This window comes from Oncorhynchus nerka, linkage group LG27 (assembly GCF_034236695.1).
Source record: "Oncorhynchus nerka isolate Pitt River linkage group LG27, Oner_Uvic_2.0, whole genome shotgun sequence".
Taxonomy (NCBI): Eukaryota; Metazoa; Chordata; class Actinopteri; order Salmoniformes; family Salmonidae; genus Oncorhynchus; species Oncorhynchus nerka.
The window spans coordinates 79511872-79532271 of NC_088422.1; the positions used below are offsets into that span (position 1 = coordinate 79511872).

Here is a 20400-nt window from a genome sequence, read left to right on the forward strand (position 1 = left end):
TTACAGTATCTTTCTCCTACACAATTGTTGGGGGTTGGTGTGTAAGATCACATACACACCCATTATAGCAATGTTAATACACTGCCTAGCATGTTATGAATTGTTTTATTCCACAATGAAAGGACAGCTGCAAAAGACAACGCTGGACAAAAAGAGCTGTTTAGACCTGCATATTAGCTATTTCAAGTACGTATTTTCCAGCATACTACCCTCCATTCAGCAATTTGACTGACAATTCTTGGTAACAGGGCCTCAAAAAAACAAAAAAAAAGAAGCGTCTTGAGTTTCAGATATTGTTTTCGTTATGTGACAGAAGCCATCAAGACTAAATGCTCTGTTCAAGCTTTTCACTCTATTTACAACTGAAGTGCCATTTTAACATTTCACTTTTCAAAGGAAGTGTAAGATTATGATACCTACTGTTGAATAATTACAAAGACTTAATCTTCACTATTTATTTCACATCACAGCAGCCAGTGACATTTAGAGAGCTTAAGAAGAAAGCCGCATCTGTTTAGACACAATGTAAAATGATTCCGTTCCTCCATGTTAGAAAGAACAGTGAGATCAAAGTGAACCTGAACATGACAGTCCACAGAGTTAATGGAACCCCACTATGTTCTAGAGGATGTCTTTTTTACAGGGAAGGAAAAAGAGAAGCTAGCAAAGCATTGAAAAAAGGTGACGAGAAAATATACCTCTCTCTCTGTCTCGGTCTCTCCGTCTCTCTCGCTCTCAATTCAATTCAAAGGGGCTTTAATGGCATGAGAAACATATGTTTACATTGTCAAAGCAAGTGAAATAAACAATAAACAAAGGTGAGAAGACACAAAACATTAACAAAAAACTATTAGAATTTAACAATAAATATTGCACTCAAAAAGGTTTCAAAAAGATAAAAACATTTCAAGTGTTTTATTATCAGCTATTTACAGTGTTTTAGTAATGTGCAAATATTTCTAGTATGAATAGTAGGGGAAGATAAATAGATAAACATTGGTGGTATTTGCAATGTTGTTTGTGCTCCACTAGTTGCCCTTTTCTCATGGCAACGGGCCACGAATCTTGCTGCCATGATTGCACAGATATGGGAGTTTATCAATGTTTGATTTGTTTTCAAATGATTTGTGTGTCTGTGTGATTTTCTCTCTCTCTCAAAAATATCCTTGGTGAGGCTGACATGTAAAAAGCATGTGAGCTATCAAATACAGCCATGACACTTAAAAGTGTGGATTTCCCTCAGGATAATATGAGGCTAAGCGTTTGCCTTTACGACTAATGTATGAGCCAATGGTATAACTCATAAAGTCAGTCATGTGCGCATACAGTACATTACAACCATAAACCAGCATCTGGGTCTGGAATGGAAAGTAGGAGAGACATGGTAATGTCATTAGTCTATCCAACCCCTTTCAACTGAGTATCCTAGATGAAGTGAAATACATTACATTAAGATCATGGTTCAATTAGATTTGTTAGTGTGTTCTAGAACATGAGGATCTACTTATTGCAATGTAGAGGTGCTTTAATGGACAGTTTAATGCTGGGTATTATTTAGGTTGACTACAGAGATTAAGTAGTGTACAGTTTGTTTTAAACAACTACTCTAAGATAGGAAGTATCTGTTTTTCCACGCTTAAAAATAACACTGCACATTTGATTTTGTACACTACTCCACCTCTGAGGCAGCAAGGTCTGCTAACTGTCTATAGAAAAATAAGTCATTGACTTCCTCCTTCCTCCTTTTCCTCCTCCTTTTATCCCATTTCTAACAGTCCAGGAAGATGAGAAAGGGGTCAGACAGTGACATATGCTGTATTTGAGCCTTGACCTCCTTGTTAGGGGCAAATGGGAACTGCGCTGAGTTTCTGCACTAAAATAAATGAGACAGTTCAGTTAAGGTCGGGTTCCACCATACGTTCTACAACGAACTCATGCACTTTCCCCACTGTGTGTATGTGTGTACCAACATGCCTCTCCATTCGTCTTCATTAAGCTTGTGTTTGAACTGTTTCTCCACATGTCTGTAAGTATAGAGTCTACTGGGAGCAGCTGCAGCTCCTTCATACTGTAGCAGCCCACATCTCATCTACTCTACACTGTCCTTCTCACTAACCTTCACAGACGTCCTTCTTTAAAGACACAGAGAGTGAGAGGCTTTTAAACAGTTGTGCTGGACAGGTGGAGAGAAAACACCACTTTCTTTGAGAGAGAGAGAGAGAGAGAGAGAGAGAGAGAGAGAGAGAGAGAAGAGAAAGAGAAAGAGAAAGAGAGAAAGGATACAAGCTATCACCCTGCCTGTCATCAGCCAATTTACCTGGAGAGAGAGGGGCAGATTCAATGGACACAGAGATAATTCATCTCTTCATTCATGTAAACTGAAGAGATCGACCAAATCAGCTCTCCAACAGTATTGACTGTTAGCTCCTTGTATTTCACAGTTTTTATTAAATCGGGAGCATTACTGCTATCATGCTGGCCCCAAAATCCAAATAAAGGCCTGGATTGGAAAACGAGGCTACCATCACACTGGGAAGCAATAATAATCCCGATCTCTTTATTCAAATGTGCCATGTGTGGATATTCAGTGTGACTGAATAGCCATGGGAATGTTGCTCCAGCATATCTCTCCTGTCTGTCTGTAATTGAGCAGATTTATACTCTGGAAAAGGCTTTCTTATTATAACTCGGCTACACAAAGTTTTCTATTTAATTTATTACTCATTTGTAAAGGCCTCTCTAAACAGGCACATCGCAAATTGTGATATATTATAATTCAGTTAATCTTTCTCACTAGCATCATCTGAATCCATATCCTTAATCCATATCATTTTTATATGATGATTTGTTACCCTCAGATTTGTTGTTGGCTCTCTCTCGCCCACAGACCATCAGACATCAGTGCTAGTTAGGCTGGTCAGTGCAGAGTTGTCAGATCCAGGAATTCAAAGATCAGGAAGAACAATAGCCAGAGGCCTGCCTGACTGGGCTCTAAAAGCCTCTATGTCAGCACACAGTAGCTACAGTATGTTGTTTTGACAACCCGTGTACCAAACTCTGGACGTATTTTATCTTACAAGCTTTATATAGAGTGCTGCATATTCTCTCAGTTATGTTGTTATCACTTTCTACAGAGAAACATAATGTTTTTATAATTAAAAGAGAAACATGATGCTGATCATATAATATCATGAGTGTTTCCTCACAAGTGCTGTATGTGGGGTGAGTTAAGTGAATAGAATTATGTGGTCAAATACGACGAGATGCAAAAAAGGACAACAATTTAAATTACTAAAACGTGAAGCCATCACACTGAAGTCGAATAAAGAGCATATATTCATTGTAATCCCATATGGTTAATTATGAAAGGAATATGCTCAACCTCAATTTGGGAAACTCTGCCGGAAACAGTAATAGTAGCTGTTATGTTAACTATAGTCTATATCCCTACTGTGCGTATATGATGTGGTGCAGTGAATATCTTTTCTCTCAAATAATATTTATTCACTTTTAGGAAAAGGGATATGTTGCTTTTATGTTCCCTAAACACCCAATGCTCTGAGGCATAATTTGTCATTGTTATTCAGAACTCGCTCACCTCCACTTAAAACATGATCCTTCTGGAGTCTAATGAAGCACCAAGGTAGGTCCCGGGGGGTTCCGCCTTGCCAGAGAAAACCTCTGATTTATGTAGTACTTTGTTTTTCCTGCTTAAGGCTTGCCTGTTGTGTTGTGAGAGAGATGACCCCATCACCTGCCTGGTGATGAATATGCAGATGGAGCATTTACTGTTATTTATTAATTAGCTTCTGTTAAAAATATATTCTCTCTGAAAATGTCAATACCCACAATACACCACAACAGCCAGTCTCTCTCTCTGTCCTATTGTTTCCCAGTCTCCGCCTTCTCACAATTAAACAAAAACAATCTGCCTGTATTTGCAATGACACTCCATTGCTGGATAAACTTTGAAACCTAGATTAAATAAAATGGCACTTTTGGACGGCACTAAGCAGCCATCGTGCGGAACTGATTGGCTTTTGAAAACACTAATTAGTACTCAACCTTGCGGCTGTCCAACTGTAGCCTGCTAATGTGAGCGCACACACTTGTGATTTAGCCTCAATATCATGGCTCTATCAGGCCTCTGTTTAGCCTGGAGAGATATTAGCACAGCCCACTCTCATGTTGGAGTGTCACGGACCTCTTCATCTGTTTTGAGTAAACAAAATAAAACTGCAACCGGAAAATATGAGGGCTTGTTTGTAGTTAGACATGCTGGAGAAAAACATAGAAAGGGAATTTGTGCTTTGATCAGCAAACATGATCTGAAACCCCCTGCACATTAGGCTAGTTCATAAAATGAAAAAGATCCTGGAATTGAATAAATAGGCCTGGTATGTGGTGGACACTGGTGGAAAATGTGTTAACGTTATGAAAACATTACACATCCTGCATGGTGGATGAAAAAATATATTTTTGTGTGGTTGTCCTTTCTCACGAGGCAGCGCATTTCTTCCGGTCTCCGACCGGATATTTGGGTTGAGATTTACCTGGACATTATTTCCAGACGTACAGCTATAGAATATACATCGCTTCGTGATCAATTTGATCGATTATTAACGTTTACTAATACCTAAAGTTGCATTACAAAAGTATTTAGAAGTGTTTTGTGAAAGTTTATCGTCAACTTTTTTCATTTAAAAAAATGACGTTACGTTATAAAACGCTATTTTTTTCTTGATCACACAGTCTTCATAGATCGATATCTAGGCTATATAATGGACCGATTTAATCGAAAAAAAAGACCCAATAGTGATGTTTATGGGACATCTAGGAGTGCCAACAAAGAAGATGGTCAAAGGTAATGAATGTTTTATATTTTATTTGTGCGTTTTGTGTAGCGCCGACTATGCTAATTATTTTGTTTACGTCCCCTGCGGGTCTTTTGGGGTGTTACATGCTATCAGATAATAGCTTCTCATGCTTTCGCCGAAAAGCATTTTAAAAATCTGACTTGTTGGCTGGATTCACAACGAGTGTAGCTTTAATTCAGTACCCTGCATGTGTATTTTAATGAACGTTTGAGTTTGTATTTCCAGATGTCTAGATGGGACGCCTGCGTGTCGGGTAGGAGTAAGCTTTAACTAGGCAAGTCAGTTAAGAATAAATTCTTATTGACAATTACGGCCTACAGCGGGTTAACTGCCTTGTTCAGGGGCAGAATAAACAGAAGTTTCCCTTGTCAGCACAGGGATTCGATCCAGCAACCTTCTGGTTACTGGCCAAACACTCTAACCACTAGTCTACCTGCAGCCACTGGATTCTGTATAAGTAATCATTAGTCCATCTGCTGAATGTACTATCCACAGGCAAAAATATATATACATTTTTTTTTTTTTTTTAAAAATATGCTTGAATTCTTTGAGCATGTCCCATCTGTAAATAATTGGAAAGATGCTTTATTTCTTAGAGGGAGTCCACTAGGTTGGGTGATATAACGTTTACACCATATACTGGGGTATTTTGAAATACAGATGGTATTATTTTCTAAAACACAAAAACAAATGATATATTAGCTAGCAAACCAAATTCATAGCTGGAGCCCTAAGCTGGATATCATTTATTTGACACATCTTAGATTTCATATAGTTACACTTAACTTATAGTTATAATCAGTGGTGTAGCACACACCTCCGCAGCCCCCACGAGGCAGGGGAGCCCACAACCCCATTTTTTAAATTATATATACACTATCGTTGAAAGTTTGGGGTCACTTAGAAATGCCCTTGTTTTTTAAAGAAAAGCACATTTTTTCCTGTTGCGACTCTAGGGGCAGTATTTTCATTTTTGGAGAAAAAAAAAGTTCCCGTTTTAAATAGTTTTTTCCCTCATCAATCTACACACAATACCCCATAATGATAAAGCAAAAACAGGTTTTTAGACATTTTTTAAATATCATATTTACATAAGTATTCAGACCTTTACTCAGTATTTTGTTGAAGCACATTCTGCAGTGATTACAGCCTTGAGTCTTCTTGGGTATGATGCTACAAGCTTGGCACACAACTGTTTTTGGGGAGTTTCTCCCATTCTTCTCTGCAGATCCTCTCAAGCTCTCTCAGGTTGGATGGGGAGCTTTGCTGCACAGCTATTTTCAGGTCTCTCCAGAGATGTTCGATCAGGTTCAAGTCCGGGCTCTGGCTAGGCCACTCAAGGACATTCAGAGACTTGTCCCGAAGCCACTCCTGTGTTGTCTTGGATGTGTGCTTAGGGTTGTTGTCCTGTTGGAAGGTGAAACTTCACCCAGTCTGAGGTCCTGAGCGCTCTGGAGCAAGTTTTCATTAAGGATCTCTATATACTTTACTCCGTTCATCTTTGCCTCAATCCTGACTAGTCTCCCAGTCTCTGCCGCTGAAAAACAACCCCACAGCATGATACTGCCACCACCATGCTTCACCGTAGGGTGAAGCCATGTGCCTTTTACTGAGGAGTGGCTTTCGTCTGGCCACTCTACCGTAAAGGCCTGATTGGTGGAGTGCTGCAGAGATGGTTGTCCTTCTGGAAGGTTCTCCCATCTCCACAGAGGAACTCTAGAGCTCTGTCAGAGTGACCATCAGGTTCTTAGTCACCTCCCTGACCAAGGCCCTTCATCCCTAATTACTCAGTTTGGCCAGGCGGCCAGCTCTAGGAGGAGTCTTGGTGGTTCCAAACTTCTCCCATTTAAGAAGGATGGAGGCCACTGTGTTATTGGGACCTTCAATGCTCCAGAAATGTTTTGGTACCCTTCCCCAGATCTGTGCCTCGACACAATCCTGTATCGGAGCTCTACGGACAATTCCTTAGACCTCATGGCTTAGTTTTTGCTCTGACATGCACTATCAACTGTGGGACCTTATATAGACAGGTGTGTGCCTTTCCAAATCATGTCCAATCAATTCAATTTACCACAAGTGGACTCCAATCAAGTTGTAGAAACATCTCAAGGATGGTCAATGGAAACAGGATGCACCTGAGCTCAATTTTGAGTCTCATATTAAAGGGTCTGAATACTTATGTAAATAAGGGTTTTCTGTTTTATATATTTATATATTTGCAAAACAAAGTTTAAACCTGTTTTCACTTTGTTATTATGGGGTATTGTGTGTAGATTGCTGAGGATTTTCTTTTATTTAATCCCTTTTAGAATAAGGCTGTAACATAATAAAATGTGGGAAAAGTCTAAATACATTCCGAAGGCACTGTATATATACAAAAGCATGTGGACACCTCTTCAAACTAGTGGATTAGGCTATTTCAGCCACATGTATAAAATCGAGCACACATCCATGTAATCTCCATTGACAACCATTGGCAGTAGAATGGGATTACTAAAGAGCTCAGTGATTTTCAACGTGGCACTAAAATAGGATGACATCTTTTCAACAAGTCATTGTCGTCAAATTTCTGCCCTGCTAGATCTTCCCCGGTCAACTGTAAGTGTGTCACGTCCTGACCTTAGTTCCTTTTTTATGTCTCTGTTTTAGGTTGGTCAGGGCGTGAGTTGGGGTGGGCATTCGATGTTTGTTCTATGTTTTGTATTTCTGCTTTTGGCCTGGTATGGTTCCCAATCAGAGGCAGCTGTCAATCGTTGTCTCTGATTGAGAACAATACTTAGGTAGCCTGTGTTCCCACTATGATTTGTGGGTAGTTGTTTTCTGTTTAGTGTATATGACCTAACAGAACTGTTTAGTTTCTTCCATTCACTTTATTTTGTTTTTGTGTGTTCAGTCGAATGGATTAACATGGACACTTACCACGCCGCATATTGGTCCGATCCTTCCTACTCCTCCTCAGACGACAAAGAGATTTGTTACAAAGTTCTGTTATTGTTAAGTGGAAACGTGGGGGCACCACTGCCTCGTGGTGGCTGTGGGTGTGCATGCTACACCACTGTTTGTAAGTTTAGTATAACTATAAGAAATCTAAGATGTGTCAAATAAATGATATCCAGCTTACAGCTCCAGCTATGCATTTGGTTTGCTGGCTAAGTCACTAGATGTCAAGATCAAGCTTCTTGGTTACAGCAGAGACATTCAATTCCCCCCTGGATGAAGATCCCTGTTGCCTAAATGGTTTTGTGTGTCAAAAATAAAATAAATGTTTTTTGGGAGGTTACAGAAATGGTATTTAGGTATGAAAACCTGAATACTCCCCAACCCCAGAGTCCATATTTGGTAACTAGCAAACTACCAGTCCAACAGAGAACAATATGAGTAATAACTTACAGTAATTGCAGTAATAATGGCGAGCACAATTACACAGAGGAATGTGCTTCAAGTTTATGTCTGATAAGAACAAAAGCAGCGGACAATCACTGAGGTAATTACAGAAAGATACCCGTAACTCACGCTCCTCTGTCTAACTTTAGCATATTGCCTCATCCACAGTTTATTACAATACTCACTACTCACAGATGTTGGTATACATGCATGAAGCTTCACTTGGAACATGCTTCAGTAAACAATGCCGTTTTTCTGTGATTTCACACATCTGGGCCGAGAAAATGTATTTTATTTTGAAGCAATAGTTAATCGCTATAAAGGCTAAGTATTGCTTAAATATCTTATTTGCATCTGGAGGATAGTTTGTGGAGGAGAAGTAGGTGTAATCCATGATGTCTGACAGTTACTATTTTGGTCAGCAACAGGTTAATGTTGTCATTAGCCAATAGGAAAGACTACAGGCCAATCAAAATATGACATCACCTGACATCCTCAATGTTTTGTGGCAACAGGATCCCTAGATAGTAGAACGCTTTATTAGTCAGTGATCAAAGCTAATGGTGCTAGGCCGCTAGCACTATGGCCTGTTGAGTAGCAAATGGTCTGGATAAAGCAGTAGGAACATGATCCAAGCTACTATCCAAAGCATACAGATATGCTGCTGTTTTGACAGCATAATAAGTTGAGACTTTAGTAACACCAGACAACTGCTTTCAACATACACAAAGGATCTGACATTGGACAGTGACCAATCTCTGGCTCTCTCCAGGAGAATCAATGGCACTCTAATAGACTTCACTGAAAACAAACCACGACAACAAAGAAATACTTGATTTACTTTAAATGACTGTTGTCACTCAAGCCAGCCACACCCATGTAAAAGGAAGTGTGGTGTATCAAGGGTAAACCCCTAAGTATTGGTATACGTCAGAAGAACAACTTATGATACTACCTAAAAGAGCTATTTTAGAATAGCCCGTAATCTCAATGTCACTAGAACAATCCCAATCCCAAAGCCAAAACTCTGTAAAGTCTAGGCTGCTCTCCTAGAAGATGCATATCAGAAGCTAATGGAGACGGCTGGAAACTACAGGGGGGCTGAAGGTTCACCACGATTAGCTTGTGTAACTGCGGAAGGTCAACGCAGCTCTGCTGAGCAGCCACAAGCCTTCATAAAACCATGCAGCGTATCATTATTTTCACAGTGTTTCATTATGGATTGTTAACCTTGGCTAACTCCCCAACTAACGCTTTAATCAACTGCCTGTAATGTCTCTGATACAATGTAATCATTCTGCTTCTCCTTCTCATTTATCAGCGGGTAGGAAGGAAAAACGTACCTGTGCCTCATTAGAGAAAGAAAAAAAAAGAAAGCAAGCTCCTTTTCCAGGATCTGCATGTGTCTGGAAAGACACACGTATGTAAGAGCTTCCGAAGAGGAGAGAGGAAGATTCAGGGTTATTGCCCATTGTCAGAGAAACTAGATCGTTTGCCTAGAAAGGAATGGAGTATGAAAGACTTGTCAATAGCATGTAGTCTCAGGAGGAAACTAAAGAACTCCTCAATGCCGAGGCCTCTTTCTCCTTGGCCTGGTTCCTACCACTGGCATCCCACACCATAGCCACCTGTGAGGAAGTGTTCACCGGGTCACAGTGCAGTGGCAATGCACTGCCACAAAGAGATGACCTCCAACAAAAAGACTCAAATATCAGCTCCTTTCCCAAATGTACTAGGGGAGTCTTCATAAGACAAATACATGGTAGAACCCTCTCATCATGTCATCAGTTTGCAAACAATTGGAGGTTGCAACCAGTGACCTCTAAACCCCACACGAATGGTTGCCAAGAGACAAAAGAGATCTAAACCAACTAGCAGATGACTTTTCAGAATCTTCTCCCCCCACATCAATACTGCTTTCAGAGATCCAGATGGAGGCCAGCAGCAAAGTGTCTCCTTATTGGGACTTTATTGGTACATCCTAAATGCAAGATTGAATTACGGCAGGGGAAAGGGGAGGCACACTTTTTGTTTAACACACAGTACTTCTGAGGCCAATAAAAATCAGCAATGAAGCAATCACTGTATAATTTTTGGAAACCATCTACAAAGAGACCACTTTCCAGTTTTAATATGCGTATGAAATACATATTAGAGCCGAGCCAGAGCATGAGATAAACCATATGTTGCTTGGTGGACAAAAAAAATTATCCATAGGCTAGTGCTTTCTACAAAACGCTACATGTCTTTATCTTTTCTCCAATATATAAAAGTGAACTCATATAAATCTGCACTCCAACTAAATAGTGATTTACAGTAAATGTGTGGTACATTGAGAACAGATAGGGAAATGCTACTCGGGGGGAGTATGTTACATCTCAAAAGAAGGGTTCAGAGCCAATATGTGAGAGGGATTTGTGTGGTTGCAAGACGTGATATTTTATTGAGAGTAATGGAGCACCCCATAGGCTGACAACAACTTTATGATTATTGAATATGTTAGAGAGAGTTTGATGTTTTAGAAAAATATTGTTTTTCACTCTTGCTTTTTCTCTTTCCCTGTTTTGATATTGGGGCTCACTCACCATGTGTCTTATTTCATATGTTGGCATAATGATGAATAGTTTTGGGTTGTACAGTCAAGCATTTTTATTCAGAAAAACATTCTAGGCATCACTGTGAACTGACTGCTTTGGAGACTACAGGCAGGAGTTGTAACTAGAATTGTGTACCTGTACACAAAGTGAAAGAACAATGGACACAATCAACCATTTAAAGCCATAAATAAACAACAAGAAACAGAGACATTCTCCCAAGAACAGCTCTTTCAAAACTCTCAGAGCTAGGCCTACACAGAGCAGAGAGACAGACAAGGACATGTCAGCACAGTGCCTATGTACTGTAGATCTCTGCTACCATTTCATTCTAACATAAATGATGACAAATTACATTTCCAGGAAAAACAAAGGACTTTTCTGCAATAGAATATTCTTATCATTCTAATGCACATCTATAAAAGATCCAATTAAAATCTGGCAGAGTGTGATGGCGCTTTTCCAATTTATATTAGCTTTTGAGGAGACTTAAAGTTTATTTATTAGGTGAAGATGACTTTAAATACTACACTATTAACGCTGCAGCAAAATTGGATTAGCAGAGTGAGATTTTAACATTTACCCTGTTACCACATATATAACGTTGGGGGAGGGGCGATCTACGATCAATGACTATGACCTTCTGAGGCCAACATGGCTCCCCTATTTCCATAACACTGACTCCAGCTGTTGGCTTGGGGACCTCTGCACTGGCTGGGAAAATGTAAGAAAACAGTTTGGAAATGGAGATAAACATAGCCGTTAAAGTCAATGTGTTCTAAACATGACACAGATTATTTGCTTACTACTGTATTACAGTAACCAAGGCATAGGTCCAAGTTACATGAAATCACCTATTGAAAAACACTACGTTGTTACTGTGGTTCATTTCAGTCTTCCATTTAAACATTCAAATAGCTGTTGTATTACTCCATTTTCTGTGCTCTTTGTTCAGCAGGTCTGATGGATATTTGCCCACCTGCTGACATTGTCTTCTCCCTAAAGGACGACCTGGTGGTGACACACACTGAGCATTATGGGAATGTTACATGGTCGTGGTGGCGCTATGAACAAAGGATAGCTGGACTAATCACCACAGTTTGACTGCGTCTGATATTGCACCCTATTCCCTATATAGTGCACTTCTTTTTACCAGGGCCCTATTCAAAATTAGTGCAAAAGGAATTAGGTGGCATTTTGGATGCACATAAATCTCCTTTGCCTTGTACGTAATATCTCTCTCTCAGTCCCTACAGCACATAGCTCACTAATGAGGTGACATTTCACACTTATAGTCACGACAATGCACTGCTCTGCAAATTAATGTAATAATAACAGTCAGCAACACCTTGATGAGACGGAAAATACGTCCATTCTGAACAGTAAGGGATGGTCTGAAAAATAGCACAGGCAAAAATTCTAACAATTGAACTTTTAAGTCTCGTTTTCTTGACAGGACCTCCTATTCACGTGTTGAGTGAAGGGGGTCATGAATATTTGATTGTGTAAAACGTCACATTTCTAATCTATCTACTAATTCAATCTGTGTTGGATTAAAGGTTAAATCCAGGGGAGATCAGTTAAATGTTTTGATACAGTCCTCCGTCAGCCCATTACGAGGCATTAGAAATGAGTTACGTGAAAAATGTGACGGCTGTCTCACTGCAACAGTGCTTTAAAAATAAATGTAAGTGTCTTAACTGAAAGGCTAATCATTTATAGGACACAATTTATTGAATCACCCAGACAGAACTGATTGACTGGTCCAACTGCTTATTTCACAGTAAAAGTAGTTTCTGTGGCACATAGAGAATAAATTATTATTTTTAAAGATGGAAGGAATCCTTAATGGTGAAACTGCCACGTCAATTTGGGATATTATAACACCAAAGAAGTTACAGAAAACAACGAACACAGTTGTTTTACCTCGAACATCACTGCATGCTTCGATAGAACAGCAGAATATGTACTGCACAGGAGGTTGGTGACACCTTAATTGGGGAGGATGGGCTCGTGGTAATGGCTGGAGTGGAATCACTGGAATGGTATCAAATACATCAAACACATGGTTTCCACATGGTTATGAGCCGTCCTCCCCTCAGCAGTCTCCACTGATGTAGTGCAATTTGTTGTACCACGCTGCTCATTTCCATTTGGACGTTGTTCACCTCCGTTTAGTCGACAAAACAAAAACAATAACAATGGCGCTCGGGTGAACAGATTCTATCTTTAATAAGTCAGTGAAATTGATGCTGTCAGAGATGTAGTGAGACAAAGACAGATTGAAATGGTTTATCCTGGTGAGAAATGTAGGTCTCATGGTGAGTTAGTAGACCCTGGTGTGATATAAAGAGACATGTTAGGCTTGCCTAACGACTCACCCTGAATTTAATGTGCAGGGGTACGAGGTAATAACATGGCTATATACAGGAAGTACCAGTACTGAGTCGATGTGCAGGGGTACGAGGTAATTGAGATAGATATGTACATATCAGTAGCTATAAAGTGACTAGGCAACAGGTTAGATAATAAACAATAGCAGCAGTGTATGTGATGAGTCAGAAGAGTTGGTGCACAAAGGGTCAATGCAAATAGTCCGGGTAGATATTGGTTAACAAACTATTTAGCAGTCTTATGGCTTGGGGGTAGAAGCTGTTCAGGGTCCTTCTGGTTCCAGACTTGGTGCATCGGTACCGCTTGCCGTGCATGCCCATTACATAATTTCATTCTAAGTAGTATGCTAGTGTGGATATTCAAATGTAGCAATACTGTGTCAACTCTATCTACATGCAGCCTGCTGGCTGATGATGGTGATGTGAGAAGAGGAGATGGAATGGATTCATGAGCACTGGGTGGTGGTTGGATTAAAGATGGTCTTCATGAGAGCTGATCGGGGTAATGGACTGTGTGAGCATGAGATTTACATATTCAACACCAACCACAGCCTCTCTTTCCAAATCCACCTTGTAAAGACAGTCAATCGGTCTCAATGTTGCACACAGGTTCAGTGGACATATAGACGAGGACTCTTAAGTGTTGATTTACGTCACTGTAAAATTCAGAAGTACATACCGCAGAGAGATTCAAACACAAACAGAAGGACTCCCTGTGTGTGTGTGTGTGTGTGTGTGTGTGTGTGTGTGTGTGTGTGTGTGTGTGTGTGTGTGTGTGTGCACATTACAAGGAATGATGCGTGTAATAGCTTAGATCATCTACAGCGCAGCCATAGAAAGCAGACAGTATGATCTACTAATGTTCCACCACAAGGCCACCTCTAATATACAGTATATGACTCACAGTCCAGACACAGCTTCCGTAGCAACAACTATTAGGGTCTTCCATGCAGGAAGCTGAGCTGAGCTGAGCTGATAGAAGTTCAGAATTAGGATAAAAACGTAAACACTACATAGTTAATCACATACACACATCAGTTGAATTAATGTAGATAGGACCAGATGAATTGGGGAAATTGTCTGAATCTGCAGAGTAACTCACTTTTGGACGGAGCATCCATTAGCTCAGGGGTTCCAAGTACTGTACTTCAAATGAGTGAGCTAAAAATTAACTTTCCCAATCTCAAATGGGAAACCGGGTCTTTAATAAATCTGTTGAACTAGGCGTCCGACAAACTGCAATTAAAATGCCCAGGAAATACATCAGCTTTTCACTTCCTCAACATTTAAACCTTGAAACATATGACTTCGGTTACATCCATCAACTTTAGAAAACTACAAAATAAGCAGCTCCTCGGGGTACCAGCGATTTAGAGTCCTAGTAGTGTTTGGATATGTTTACAATGTGTGTGTGGTGAAATGGCACCAGCTGTGTACACTGACAAGATGCACATGGCCCACTGTGTTTGAAGAGCGTCTTAACCCCTTCACTACCACTCCACAGACGGGACAACAAAGACCACGGGGGGCTAGGCCAATCTGGCTGTAGGGGACAATGGGGAGATATTGCCCCAAGGGTTTTCTGGTGTGAAGGGACTGTAATTTAGCATCTCTGATTTATGTCCTTTCTGCTTTGTTTCCTAGACATATGCAAGGGACAATAGGATCCAACCCATCCTCAATCAGGCTTTTGTTTCACCTACATGACTCATTTAAAGGCTCAGGAAAGTCCTAGAGTATGCCGACTGCAGCTGCAGCCTTCCATCCTCATGTGTTATGCTGTGAATAACTTCCCATTTGTTGTTCTTACAGTGTATGTAGTCTATTACGTATGACAGACGAGTGGTTGATACAACTCAAAGTTTAAATATAATCAATTGATAAGCGCTTCCTTGAATAAGAGGAAACATATACTGTATATTTGGTAGAGTCTCAGAGGCTATTTGTCATCAGAGCCAATCAGCTGTTACTACCAACCCTACTTAGTGAAACACACTTCCTGTTTACAGCGGTTGTCACTGAAAGGATTCTTGGAAGACAATCAATCACTCTTCCGTAATGACACCTTTTAAACCAACAGAAAAGTATGGCTACTGAACAGCGGAATAATTCAGTCAATCACAGTTAACACAATGCTAATGCATATTACATAAACTTTGGATCTGAACATAGCCATCCACAATTTATAATCACTTACTGTCAGTATTAGTAATAGTTTCACAAACTAAAGCTCTGTAGTAGTAGCAGTGCTGCAGGTGCAACCCATTCCTCAGTTACACCTGGTAACAACCAACTAATTACCTCTACCAGTGCAGCTAATGAAATGTATATTAAATATAAAACATTATTAAACTTCAGGGGAGTATAACACAGGACTATACATGTGCCAGTAACAGGGGGGGGGGCACGCTCTTGAACAAAGGCATTTCAGTCAATCAAATGGTCAAATCATTAAGACATGCTAAATGTAAACCAGTGCAGTTGAGAAAATACCCCAAAAGATCACAGCCTTTAGTAGTGTCCAATCTGAAGAGCTTGCACAGTTATGTAGACCACAAAATGTCCCACATTTTAAACCAAGGGGGGACATATAAAATATTCAACTTTTGCGACAGAAAAGGAGAGAAAATACACCCTGATGACCAGAAATAATCTAGGCGTGTATTCATAAGGTTTCACAAGTGAAGCCGGGCTTCTTGTAAATTTCACTGACTAAGACCACATGTGCTCAGTATAAACCAAAGAGCCAGTAAAAACCAAGTCATTATCCCAGATAAATTGAATGTAATGTAAGACTGCACACAATTTCTGAGGTACCAACTATCAACCAATCAGCGGCTAAAAAGAGTCCCTGTGGGTATATACTTCTAAACATAGTTGCCTTAAATCAAAGCACTTTACCAAAGGCACCCTGCTGAGACTGCCCTGTCATACACCTGAACACAATACACACCATTAAATATTAAAAAGGTATAGAATAATATGTATTCTAGATGAAGTGTGCTTTAAATCAGCTCTTAATGACATTTATCATCAAGGGTCCGAGGTTCAATTCTACTAGATTACTAGCAGCTCATGTTCCCTTATAAAGTACATGATATTAACATATTCCCTTCATCTCATTGACAAATCATGGCTGGATTCATTAGTCATGAATCATGATGACTGTAATACCTCATTAACTTTGTGCCACTCAGTTGGATGTTTCTGTAGATTTAAAAGAATCTGTGATGTTTGAAAGTGCCTCTGGGCCCCATTGTGATTAAATCTGAATTATTTCCTCAGACAACATTTTGGGGGTGTTACTGTTTATACATCACATTGAGTACCCATTGACATTGACCAAGGCACTGTCACAGCTTCTCGGAGTGGTAACTTGACATGAAAGCTATAATAAATAACTCTGTTATCAACCCAAGTTAATTTGAGTCTATACAACTTGAAAACATGACACATCATCTGGATGACTAATGTTTCCTCTCTATGAGTTTGGTGGAATCAATTTGGGGATGATGTGTCTTGCATTATGCAAACACATGCAAATCTCCCTTCCACTCAGTATGCAGAGGCTTCTGAATTGGCATGTGATATGTGGTTTGTGATGAGACATGTTGCAGAGGGAGTGCTTCATTTCCTCTCTCTCTCTCAGACTACAATTGCATTTTGGCCTATCCCTGACAGAAATACTATTTCCTTTCTCAAACTTTGGCCTGGGGAGTTTTCAAGCAAACACAAAACCACACTTTATCTATTATAGGACAGTCAAACAAATGTGGTTGCACTTGGGAGCTTTAACAAGCCTGGGCTATTTGGCTAAGCAGACGCAAACACTGCTCTGGTCTCAGAATGTTCTCAGAACAGGGTTATAGTATGTTTTCTACTGGTTCTCAGAACAGTTTTAGAGGATGTTCTGGGGAAAAGTCTGGAAACTCATTTGATATGGACTGTCTCTCTTTTGGTAGCTACCATGCTTCCACATCCTGAAGATGTCAAATAGAGCCATTATCCTTTTCAAGACAAATACTCCTTTGTGCTTGTGATACAAAAACACCAAATATCTGCTGCTGGTTGTGTACCAAACCACCTGTCAGTCTGGCAGTGTTTGTGTAAGGATATCTCAGGATAACCCTACTAGGGACAGTATGACATTTTTTCAAAACACTGCAACACATCAGTAAACAGGGACATATTATCTGTGAGCAAAAGAAGGGATCACGATCTGAAACAACAGCAGTTGAATCAGACATCAGATATCAGATATCAACATAAACAACCGGCTCACTTCAAGGATAATTAATGCCTTTCACAATTCATGAACTGCCCTGAAATATGACCAGCTCTATAGGTAGTGACATCACTTTATCATGTGCCTTCAGTGAATCTTAAAACATATGAACTGCATGTTGATTGATGATGATGGAATTATACATTATAAACACTGCCCATTTAATGATTAAATGATTATGGATCAAGACACTTTTTAAAGGCTCTGTCACACATGTAATCAAGTTTATCACTCATCGTAAAGTAGCAGTGTCACTGCCACCTGGCATGAATAGCTTACTCTGCAAGAGATAGGATACCAAAACTTCGTCCAACAGGGAGATGTGCTATATGAGAAAGCATTTCAACGCGTAAACATTATGACATGCAGAACTCCAGCACCAAATGAAGATGGTAACTTGCCTAATTGATAAAAGTGTGTAATGCACTGGTAAAACGACCTATTGTCTTATTGTGTTATTCTGTCTATTTTATAAAAGCGTTGTAATGCCAATGCAGAATAGGATTAGATGATGGAGTAGCCTAATTAATTATCAAAGAAAACGTTCCCAATCGTGTACAACACCATTTGTCATTATATTAGTCTGTCCGGACTCCAGAGGAGTGGGGTTTGAATACAGTGTGCAGAAACATGATAGAAGTATGCAAAACAATGTAGAACGCAATTGCTCACCTTATTATAGTTGTAGTAGCCCAAACAGTGGGAAAAATCCAGGTTTGGTGGGTCTCCTGGAATAGGATTTCCTCCAGCAGTCGGATAAAACCGTACATCCATGATGTACCAGGCAACAGCGCAGCTGTACTGTGAACAGAGCTCAATTTGTTTCTACCTTTTTACAATCCACGCGCACAGAGTGGGAGAAAGGCGGCGAGGCGGGCAAGCTTTATCGGGACCGTAAATCAAAGAAATAGAAAGCGGGATAAAAGGGGTATAATACGACGTTTTGTTATTCCTCTTCTACTTGTTAAAGAAGCTTTTCATAGTTTTGAAACCCAAATGACGGTTGAGCTATGTCCAAGCTCGTCCTCAAGGTTTATGATATCTGCGCCAAGCGGTGATGTTTGCCCATGCATTTAGAGGCAGCTGCTGTACACAAAGAAGCCACGCGACCGGCAGGGACAGACTGCACAATCGTCTTTCCCCTGTTCAGCTTGCGAAACAAAATTGAAAACGGAACTAACGTTATAATATGTGTATAATAAGACGTCCGGCTTGCAGGAGAGTGACTATCCACGTAAAAAGCGCTCGTTTCCCCCAAAAAGTTGTTTTTCCTCAAGTTTGCACAGTAGTTGGCGAAGGTGCATAAAGCAATGAGGATATTGTATTCCCTGGAATTCTGCTACAGTGTTCCACCAGTGGAGAGTGGGGTTTGGGACAAAAAAAATGATAAATTTGTGCGGTCAACCAATAATGTGGAATTAGTAGATTTGCTATACAACACTAGATAGATGCTTGGTTCAGTTTTTGGCTCTGTTGATGAACAATGTGTGAACAACTTGGGCTACTCCCTGAACACAGCACGCCACTCCCATTTAGCCAGCATCTGCTTCAATGAAAACACTAGATAGTTAAATTTTACACGGCTTTCAGTCTCTGGGGATACTTTGATTGACAGATTTTATATAAAAGATACTTAATCAGCAATATACACGGTTTTACAGCAGTTGCTCGAATTGAGAATTGTTTATGTTTGTAATATACTGGTCATATTTTTTAATGTATTTTGTTTAACCAGGCAAGTCAGGTAAGAACAAATTCTTATTGACAATTACATCCTACCCCTAAACAGAACGACAGATTTTTACCTTGTCAGCTCGGGGACTCAATCCAGCAACCTTTCAGCTACTGGCCCAATGCTCTAACCACTAGGCTATCTGCCGCCCCAAAACTCTTATTAACCTTATAAACCGTATTACTTTAATTGTTTCTATGTGCTTAACTAAATCAAACATTGTTCTTAATGAAAATCAAACAAACATTGGTTTTGAAAGCCAATCCAATCTTAGGGATCGCTATAGCCTGAAGCAGCTTCTTGGCCCCCTCCCTAATATGACCACATGGGACAGTAGAATGAATACAGTCTATTTACAATAATCATCATGTCTCAATGATGTGTAGCCCTACTTGTTTATTTTCTACTCTGAAAAGATTGAACTAACAGTCAGTCTCCCATTACAGGGATTGGAGGAGATGTACTTTATGTGTGCTCGGCCTCTTATGTATATAATGATAACCTGATTTCTTGTCAGGCCGAGTCAAACATATACGGCCACATGTAGAGACATGGCCTATTAGATACTTCAACCACCTGCCTGCACATCTTTCTCTTCAGGATAGTAGGCCTGCTGCATACATACTGACCAGTGGAGAGATGAAAATGAGGGGCATCACTTATTAGCAACCACAAAGAGACCCCGGACCTTTCTGTCCCTCACTCACACACTCACTCACTCACTCACCGACTCACTCACACACACATACACACACACACACACACACACACACATAAACATCTAAGGACAAAGTATTCGTCTTGTATGTAAACACATACCTACACATATACCTAAACATGGAGTGCTGCCATACGTGTTAGAGAATTGGAGATCTTGAGTTATTGAACATCTCAGATCTAAGGTTCCTTTGTGGTCCCAAGTGGGTGAAGGTTTGGTGTATGTTTTGATTTTATAAGATGTTCTGAATGTGGGAGGTGTTCAGCATGTGTTATTGAAGACTGAATCAAAGAAATACTGTACATCACTGTATGCCCATGCTAGAAGATAATCCTTGTTTTGAGCGCTGTCCAACGATACAACGCTTGCTTTGAGATGGTTAACATGTCAAATGTTTTTTTTTAAATCCATGTAGCT

General features: G+C 40.0%; 1 protein-coding gene across 1 annotated transcript in view; it reads right to left on the bottom strand.

The window, feature by feature from the left end:
- The window catches only part of LOC115112490 (TOX high mobility group box family member 3-like), a 75222-nt gene extending 56240 nt beyond the window's left edge, over positions 1 to 18982 (bottom strand). The window contains exon 1 of the mRNA XM_065012041.1: positions 18206 to 18982. Within this exon, the coding sequence (XP_064868113.1) occupies positions 18206 to 18307 (102 nt within the window). The 5' untranslated portion in view covers positions 18308 to 18982. The remainder of the gene's footprint in view (positions 1 to 18205) is intronic.
- Between the last annotated feature and the right edge of the window lie 1418 nt (positions 18983 to 20400).